This window comes from Empidonax traillii, unplaced genomic scaffold (assembly GCF_003031625.1).
Source record: "Empidonax traillii isolate 1590-97213 ecotype Southwest subspecies unplaced genomic scaffold, ASM303162v1 scaffold591:size1139884, whole genome shotgun sequence".
Taxonomy (NCBI): domain Eukaryota; kingdom Metazoa; phylum Chordata; class Aves; order Passeriformes; family Tyrannidae; genus Empidonax; species Empidonax traillii.
In genome coordinates this window covers 5794-15854 of record NW_020955784.1, presented here as the reverse complement: position 1 = coordinate 15854, position 10061 = coordinate 5794, and the positions used below count along the sequence as shown (strand labels likewise).

The following is a 10061-nucleotide window of genomic DNA, read 5'->3' as shown; positions in this document are numbered from 1 at the left end:
GCAGGGAAGGGAGAAGTTCTTTGCCCATCCCCGGGGTGCTCTTTCCATCTAATTTCAGTTCACAAGTTGGACTTTCTCTTCCAGTTTTGCATGGCAAGCTCAGTCCTAGGAACCAGAATGCTACAGCTCTATCCAAAGCTTGTTGATGCCCCAGTATTTACAAGACAGGCACCCCCTAGGCCTTTTTCATCCATTTGCCTTTACTGCATCAATGTGTGACTTGCCCATGTCCTGTGACCTGCCTGCTGGCATGCTAGGAGCAGGTCTCAGGAGGATGCACTGAAGAAAAGTGACTCTTCTGTTTGTTTAATTTTTTTAACTACAAGTTAAAAATCACCTTTGGCTTTTTTTTTCTTTCTAATTTTGTGAATTTAGTTGTATTACAAGCAGCTTCTGTTTAATGCTGTTCTTTCATGTGGTTCACACTGATACTTTTTGTGTTTCTCATGAACCACTATATTTATTAGGAGTACAGATACTACCTGGCAATGTTTTATTCCCAGTGATTTACCTTGGAGCAATTGGAGGCCCCTAAGCAGACGTGGGCCAAATAGCCTGGCTCATTTGAATTCCCATAGTGTGATGCAGTCTCATATTTTTCTTGCCTGTTGGCTAACAAGCAGATCATTTGCCTCCTGCGTGCTCAAGGCTTTTTTCCCCCTCTGCTTATGAAGGAGCTCTTGGAACATTGGAAACTGGAGTTTATTGTTAGCATGCCAACAGCCTCTTTTCCAGTGTTGCCTGAACTGTGGATTGAAGCGACAAGAAATCTCCCTAGAGGGAAAACAGCTCTCAGTTGCAGCAAGGACTTACTGTTATGAAGTTCTGCACATGAAATGCCAGTATGGTGACATTTGATTGCTCTCTTGGCTTATGGCTCTACAGTGGAATCTAATTCCTGCTGAGACCTAAACACTAGTCAATTAGAAAAATAACAATTAGTAGCCTCATTTATGAAGACATTAAAGAAACTAAAATGCTGCTTGCAAAGCATGATGTATTTGATCAACTGAAAAGTCTGTAAAGTTTTGCTTAGCAACAGGGTTTATTAATAGAAAGAAATGTGACCCGTAGAAGGATCAGTACTGCAACACTGAATCTCTTGGTTTTTAATCTGGATTATTACAGAAGAAAGAGGCCATTCTTCTACTGATTCTGGATCACATACTTACCCTGCATCACCACCGCTAGAAAGAAAAGTTAGAGGCTTGAAAATACAGTCTCGTACTTCACCTAAGCATGTATAGTATTAATGTTTAGGTACTTTTAGCATTCTGTGATACAAGGACTGCTAGTTTTGGAAAACCTGTCTGCTGTCCCTTCTCCTCTTTGATCAAGACTTGGCTTTCAGTGATGATTGTGTAACTCTGGTGCTAAAACTTATATTTCCTAAAAGTTTTGAGGATTTTCTTAGTGGTGGGGTTTAATTTTTTTCACATATCTCCTATGAGATTTTCCTGAATTTCAGGAAGATGAAAAGTCTATGAAATAGTCTGAATTGACTGTGCAGCAGTCAAACCAAATCATTTTAGACTGAAACTCTGCTGAAATATTTTTTCAAAAGTAATTTAAATTTTTGTTACGTGAGTGACCTGTGAACCATTATTCCACCTGCCGTAAGATTTTCTTCTAATTATTAACTAATTATATTTTATAACTCTTTTAGGTAACAGGAAGTTTGAAGTCATGTCTGGAAAACCGAAGCTTTACTACTTTAATGGAAGAGGCAAGATGGAGTCGATTCGTTGGTTGTTAGCTGCAGCCGGGGTCGAGGTTTGTTTTAGTGCTTTTAACTCTTAGCTGCATGTTGGTAAGCTTGCCTTTTGAGGCAGATCACAGGTTATTAGCGGGAAAGAAAAGCTATCCCAAGACACAGTAGTACATGAGCACTGGCTATTCAGTGTAGTTCAATACTCTTACTTTAGGCACACAAAAGCATGTCTTCAGGTTACGTGTCTTCCGAGCAGCAACACTGTAAACTAGTTTCTTGCTTAACATAACAATGTGTAAGCCTTAATTAAACATTTGTTTACTGACCCGGAGCTTCTGAGCTGAGAGATGTGTTCCTGGCATGACAAGTGTTGTCTGTGCCAAGTAAAACAGCAATGAATGTGCTTTCTCTAGTCTTTCTGTTTTCAGTTGGATGCTCACACAGAAATTTTTATTTTGTTTTTCACTCCACTGGCTGCATCCTCCACAGTCAGCTGCAGCACCAAATATATTGTGTTTTGTTTGCATCATTTAGATGAAGCTTAACAGGGCGAAGTGAGTAAACTGACTTATGTTGAGAAATTAGAAATCTCAGAGCAGGAGGAAAAATATTTGGGTAAAACAGAGAAGCAAGACACCACTTGAAAATATTTTTTGATGGCATATAGTTTACTTATTCATTTGCTGTCTATCTTGGTGATAAACTGATAATTCAGTCTGAGGACAGAAAAGACAAGTAGTTGCCTTGAGTATCCTCTTTTATACAGTAAGCTGTTACAGTGCATTCAGTTGCTCCTGTACTGAGCTAAGGAATACAGATTCTTCAAAAAGACCACTAATCTTTTTTTAAAGGCCTTACAGAAGACACAGCTGGCTGCTTCCCTGCATTGTTTGTTCCTATGTGTTAAGTCCCTCTCTCCTCTCTTTTTATTTTTTTGTTTGTTTGTTTGTTTTTGTTTTGTTTTGTTTCATTTTTGCTTTTTTTTTTTCTAATTAAAAAAAAAAAAGCTGTTGACAGGTACCAGTTATTCCATTTTTCCCTGGGATATTCTTTTCCCAGCTTCTCATCAGCAGAAACCTGGGTTCTGAGTTTTAGACTGTGATTACCCTTGCTATGTTCAACACTGTCAGTGTATTAGTGGGCCTAATCTTCTGGGGTTTACCTCATATAGCAAGTCTTAATTATTAACATAACTAGCACAGATATGAGAGAGGCTGATTGAGCTAGGCATCTAGGGATTGGTAACATCAGTAATTTTGTAGTCTCCATGTTCTGCATTGACCATAGCATGCAGACACTTACATTTAAATGTCTAACTTTGGTGTCTTAATCTTGAACTCAGTTTCTCTGTAAGTAGCACTGATTAGACCAGCTGTCCTCAACCATACTGAATATAACTACATCATTCTGATCACAGGGAATTTTGTGTCTTTTTGGTTTTCGTATTGTGAATAATTCATCTTTAGGTATCCTAAACATGCTTTTGTAGTAAACTTCCTTCAGGGCTTACAACTATTACATTATTTTGTAAAAGCTTTAACTTCCTAAAGATTTGTTCCTGTCTAGCTTCCAAATCCAAATATCCCACAGCAGAGCTTTTTTCCCACATTCCAGAGAGCATCTTAAGGACAGCCTAGACTGTATTGTTGATTGTTTCACAATGAATTGCCTGTTCAATACCAAACAAACCATCCTCACTGCAGTTCTTATTGCCTGTTCTTCTGCTAGGGTTGCCTTTAGCAGCATTTACCAAATATGACCGTCGCAAGAGATTTTACCAACACTTCTGTCCTTGGTGTTTTCTCCCTTAGAGCTGTATCTGGTATGGAAGGGACCATAATATATAATCTCTTCCTTTTAAGGTGCTTAAAAAGTTTACCTTTTCTAGAAATGTGAAAAGATGCTTACTTCTCCTTCTTCACTTTCTTTGGTCAGTTTGAAGAAGAGTTTTTGGAAACCCGAGAGCAATATGAAAAGCTCCTGCAAGGTGAGTCCACATGGAATGTCAGGAAAGAGTGACCAGACTTTAATTAGAGGAGATGTGTGAGGTCTTTGAAGACTGTGTGGGATTTTCTTTTCTCCACAGTAAAGATGAGAGCTGTAAGCAGCTGCAGAGTCTAATTTTTTTCCTGTGCAGACAGATGCAATTGAAAATTTAATGTCTTTCCAACATGGAGGGTTTCTCAGCTCTGGGTTTTTTTGTTCTCCATTTGTCTTCCTGTCCCACCTGGTCCTGCAAACTTACCCTGTGCTCCACTAACTTGAAAAAATGTGTCCTAAAATTTTGTTGAATGTCCTGATTTAGCTTTTAAATACTCACCATAAGACAGAACATTGTGAATCTGACATTTGCTTCAAATAGGATTCAAATAATGGAACAGAATTTTTTACATTATTTAGAATTAGACACTTGTTACTCAGCTGATACGTTTAGCGTGGTTGTCTCCAATGTATTTCAATTTCAGTATAAAAGCTGCTGTACCCAGTCCTGACTGCAAATTCACTTACATTTTTTTAAAGAAAGCATGTTAATCCACAGTAATTGTGTTCTGCAGTTAAATTCATCTGCTGTAATTTATTGTGTGCATGGAAGAACTCCAGTTTAATACAATGACTACCCACAGCAAGCTCACCATAAAAGTTAAAATCTTCTGAAGACAGCAAGAAATCTGACATGAAGTTACCAGATCAGTTAAATAATGTGTGTCTTCTCCTTTAGGTGGATCCCTGCTGTTTCAGCAAGTGCCCATGGTGGAGATAGATGGGATGAGGATGGTGCAGACCAGAGCCATCCTCAGCTACATTGCAGCAAAGTACAACCTCTACGGGAAGGACCTGAAGGAAAGAGCCCTGTATGTAACAGTTCTTGAATTTATTACAGTAGCTCAGCTCTATCTAGAATTAATTGCATACTTGCATACACAGAGAATCACCTCTGTGCCTCAGTGACACAAAGCTGGTAGTGAACCTGAGAGGCCATGGTTAGATGCAAAACAATTGATTTGTTCTAACAAAATTTGTTCTAACGTTATTTTTACATAAAATATTAGAGTCAGGGGTTTACTGTGCTCTAATGAAAGATTAATACAGCTTGACACAAGTATTTGAGAGGTGACAGGTATGTAAATGCTGAACTACTTTAGTAAACAGAAAACTTGGGAAAGAAACAGTTTTTAAATTTTGGCTGCAAAGTAAGATCTGCCATTCACATTATCTGTGATCGCGTGATGTTCCACTGCACTGAAAAAAGTGTGTGGTTTAGGTCCTCGGGAGCTGGGGAAAGAAGAGATAAAAGCTATTGAAAAGCTGTTATTTTCATGTGAAATTAAATCCAGGTTAATGTTGTGACTGTGAAGGAAAGAAATGTGACTGGGCTACCTCAGTACGTAGCATTTTAAATGTCCATTTCCTATTGGCTTTGCAAATTCCTATTCCAATCGCAAATGATTGGAGGAATTGGCTGAAGCAGGTTCTGGCAAGTAACAAAAGAGAATAAGTATTCAGACAAGAACCTCAGTCATAGCTCGTAGCTTCTTTGTGTTGTTACCAACCCTCATTTCCTGTAGTTTGCATTCCATGTATACCTCCTCTTTCAAACAGAATTCTCTTCCGTCGAGTTTTTAGATTTAGGCTGGAACCTGTTCCTGCTGTCTTATCCGCAAATATAAATCAAATACACTTGTTGATTTGGTTTTGGGTGAGCCATGGCAGGGAGTGGAGGGAGGCAAGAAGCATTGTTGTTTCGAGGAAGGCTTGCTGTGAGTACCTCCATGTTTGAGGTACAGTGAGGAAGAGCAGTTTTGGAAGATTGGATAAATGCAGGCTAGAAACTGACATAAAAAGTGGCAGGAATATCTGATAGCTTCTTATTGTTCAGAGCTTGTTCAGTCTTACGAAGGCTTTGTGAGGAGCTGTTGTTTGACAGCAGAAACCATTATTAGCCTTATTACACAGCAGGAACTCAAATCTTTTACAATAAAGGACGGTTAAAGATTTTATCAGACTGTTTTACCAGATATTTTATCCATATTCATGAGAACTTAATTTAAATGTGAGCCCACTCTGCAGTACAAAACGGCTCTCATAGCTCTGGGAAAATGGATAAAAAGGACAGTCCAAAGAACTGCTGTACTGATAATTTAGCTGGAAGCAGAACCTGGTACGCTTCAGATGTCCAGCCCTATTATTAATCTGTTTGGCTGGCACCACTTGGACTTTGGATGAAACCCTGAAGCCAGAGGCTTAAGGCAATTGGAGATGAGTTCTTATGGTAGTGTGTATTTCCTTGGTGATTCTGAAGTCATCTGTAACACCACATTTACTCTTTTTTAACCTCTGTACAGTCCTGTTTAATCCTGCCCAATGAGGCAAATAAAGGGCCTACAACACTACAAATACAAGTGAGACTCAGAGTGTAACATACTTTTTTTAATTGCAAAAATAATTTTCATGAGGGGAATGGGAATTTCAATTTTTACTCTCATAACACAAATCTAAGAAAATTCTACTTGTAGAGGTGCCTTCTTATTTAATATTTTTCTGTGCTTTGGTTTCAAGGATCGATATGTATGTTGGAGGAACTGATGACCTCATGGGCTTCATTATGATGTTCCCTTTCTTATCGGCTGAGGATAAAGAGAAACAACGTGCTTTTATTGTTCAAAAGGCAACAAGCAGGTATTTCCCAGCATATGAAAAGGTGTGTAGGAGGGTCATTTTCTTCCATTTTTCTGGGGGGGAGGGCAATGGGAAAACGGGTATTTTACCAAAGGCAGAAGAAACAAAAGTGTCAGTTCAGTACTTTAAAGGAGGACATAATACTGTCTGCAGGCTGGTGAGACAAGGAGGAGGTCAGAGCAGTATGAGACAAATTGGGCCCTTCCAGTATGTTTTCTCTCCCATGCCCAGCTGAGGAGGGGAGCAATAGAACAGCTTTGATGGGCAGCTGGTGTCCAGCCAGGATCAACTCACCACAGTAACTCACCTTGCAAAAGCAGTGCTAATTGTCATCTTTGTTTTAACACTTCAGCAGCAATACACAGCTGTCACTGCTGTCTTCACGCCATACTGGAATCTGCTTAAGCCTGCTGCTTAAGCCATACTGGAATGTTGGTGTTTTTTTAACTTGATACTTTTTTCTAAGTTTGATACTTAGAGAGACAGCACTCCAGAGATACTCTTGCTGATAACTAATATCCGCAAGACAGGATGATCCGGCTGGAATAGCTGCTTCTCTTTTAAAGAGTAAAAAGAAGACAGTTTTCTACTTTGCCAGTGTAGTGGCTGTCAGAGTGCATTCTTCCCTAGATTCCACTTGTTACATCTTAGCCCTGGTGTTTTAGTCTGATCACCTCTCTTGTACATTGTCTGGTTTTCCGCTGAAGCTGTAACTGCATACAGAAAAATTGAAGATTTATTAGGCTTGAAAGGTGTGAATACCAAGGAGGTATCTAACCTTGTAGTCCAGTACACAGGGTTATGTGGTGCTATAGGAAGGAACAGTGGGTGAGAAAAAGTCTAGCATTCTAGGTTACAGCTGCAGAATGAAGAGTGACTGCAGGCACTGGGCACACATCCCCCTCAACTAGTAACTGCATGGGACAGAAGGGTGAAAAGGAGACAGTAAGATCAAAGAAGGTGTGCCTGTGTGGTTTGGAAACATGAACCCTACCTGGCTGTCCACATCTGAACATTGTAATCTATGACATTTCTAGGTTTTGAAAGACCATGGGCAGGACTTTCTGGTTGGCAACAGTTTAAGCTGGGCAGATGTTCATCTTCTTGAAGCCATTTTAATGGTAGAAGAGAAGAAGTCAGATGTGCTCTCAGGCTTTCCTCAGTTACAGGTACCTTGCACTGACAATATGCTCATATGTCTGTAAATGTGATAAATGATATTTCCAAGTATGTTATGTGTAGATAATTACATGAAGCATTTGTCACCTTTTCACTGTAGTCTCATTCTTCTTGCTTTAGGAAGAGCCTTGTAATATATTTCATCTAGAGAATCTGTTATTTTCTAGAATAAATCCTGTACACATCTGAAGAAATGCACTCCCCCTTTTTTTTTCTTCTTCTCACCAGTTCAGTGATACCTTTAAGCAGAAAATATTTTCTGGATCACAAGAACTGATTTGAGTAATATACACGTCAGAAATCACAGATAACTGTTTCCACTTTATCCCAAGAGGGCTGATTTATTACTGTGGAAAATAACAGCGTCGAAGTGAGGGGGAGTAAAATTCATCCACGTCTAGAACTGTATTCCTTGTCTTGTCTCCATGTACAACTTGTTAAAGGACGTTACACAAATCAGTAAAATTGGTTTTTTTCTTGTGTTACTTTCTGGTTTTTAAATACCACCTACTTACTGTTTGCCTTTTAGGCATTTAAAGCAAGGATAAGCAGCATCCCCACAATCAAGAAATTCCTAGAGCCAGGAAGCCAGAGGAAGCCTGTTCCTGATGATAAATACGTGGAGACTGTGAGAAGAGTTCTGCGCATGTACTACGATGTGAAAGCGAATTAGTGTGCGGGGGCCAGAGCACAGCTGTGCTCGGGCTGAGAGGGTGGCCAGGCCACACACAAACAGTTACACTGCGCAGGAAGGCAAAGGGGGGTTCGAGAGGCCTTTCTGTGGGCAATGCCTGGTGCACTCAGACAAAATACAGTAGGCAGGTATCTTTTATAACACTTTATTACTAGCCTGTTTTTTCCTTCATGTTGAGATTTTTTTTTCTGGTAATTTTAAGCAAGTGAAGTGGCAGCAAGAATGGTGTGTGAAATAGCGAAGAAAAGAGAAACGTGAGCCAGTGACTGACAGCTTTCAGCATGTTCTGCTGCTTCTGAGGATTTCTGAGGTCCAGATCAGATTTTTATATGATGATTGCTTCCAATTTATGCCTTTGTTTTTAATATCACTGTTGGTGAATGAAACAAGTGTTTTTTAAAGAAGGTAGGAGGGAGGTGTTTCTCTTGCCAGTTCTACTGGACATCCGTGCCTTGCCTGTGCCTTGTGCCTTTATAATTAAGCTATACTTTTATTACTGAATTAGGAAATAAATTTACTGCTAAATGGTATTTTTGTTTAACCACTCTATCTAGAGGATCTGTTCTAATCAAATAAACTTTTTATGTGGTCTCATTGTCCTGTTGTCTCATGAATGAAAGTTGGGGCTTGCAAACTAAATGTTTACTTTTCTTGGAGGATAAATTACTTATATTTTATATGAACAGGGTCCTTGTTAACACATATGCCTCATGCAAAGCTATATTTTGTTTGTGTTTATACACAAAAGAATGGAGATGTGAAGGAGAGGTAGTAAACCATCACACAAACCTTATGTAGTTCCTATCTAAGGCCTAGTAGCAGCCAAACTCAAAATGTTTCTTTTCCTCTTTTTTAAGTCTGTAGTTTCCACAGACAACTAGACAAAGGAATTTAAAATGTTTTAATCACTTCAACAAATGGCACTTATGCCTTGAAAAGCTGCTCTGCAGGATGTTATCTTGGGGGTTTATATCTGTTATTTATAGTTCTATATTAATGACATAACTTACATGAAAAGACTTGTGCTCAATCCTGAATGGCACTCTTTTATTCCTGTATTAGCTATGGGTTGAGAAATAAGATGCTGCTGGATATTGGATTGCGGTGAGCACACTCATCTGATATTGGATAGACAAGTTGCCCACTTGAAAACTCATCAGTCTCCTCAGCTTCAGTCTGACTGAAGTTTTCAGCACTACAAACACTTTTCCTTCATTTCCAGGTATACAAAGTTTGTACTGATCTGCAATATCTTATCAGTCACCTGCGTTCCTAATGTCAGTTGCAGTTGCAGTTTAGTCCTTGGTTTAATCTCAGTTTAATACAAAAGTTTGGAAAATTCTGTAATTTTGCTAAGTGACATTTTTCTTCATAATATGAGGAAAGTTGTGGTTTAATGCTGTCCAAAAGTTCCACAAGCAAAGATGCAGAAAATGCGGGAGGTGACTCTACCAGTACTTGGTGGTGGTAAGCTAATAGCTGATGGTCATACCTTTTTAGTAAAGGTATGGCACAGCAACAATGGATGTGAGCAGAAGATCAGTTGGTACTGAAGCCTTGTCATCAGCTCTGTATGTATTTGGAACAGAGTTAACTTCATGGAATCACAGAATCAGATGGGTTGGAAAGGACCTCTGAGATCATCAAGTCCAACCCTTGATCCACTACCACCACAGTTACTAGACTATAGCACTTTGTGAAAGATGCCCATACTGAGCATCCTTGAGTCCTGGTATAGCACTCTAGAGTAACTATTTAGGTTGTTGGCTGACTTCAGTAATGCTTTCAGGACACATCAGA

At 39.2% G+C, this 10061-nt stretch overlaps 1 protein-coding gene across 1 annotated transcript; it reads left to right on the top strand.

Annotated features, from left to right (window-relative positions):
- Positions 1–1015: 1015 nt before the first annotated feature.
- Positions 1016–8858, top strand: LOC114064896 (glutathione S-transferase 3). Its single transcript, XM_027898321.1, has 7 exons — positions 1016–1200; positions 1667–1773; positions 3647–3698; positions 4431–4563; positions 6269–6410; positions 7426–7557; positions 8097–8858. Exons 2-7 carry the CDS (start codon positions 1687–1689, stop codon positions 8238–8240), a joined length of 690 nt encoding a protein of 229 aa, XP_027754122.1. The 5' UTR covers positions 1016–1200; positions 1667–1686; the 3' UTR covers positions 8241–8858.
- The last annotated feature ends 1203 nt before the right edge of the window (positions 8859–10061 follow it).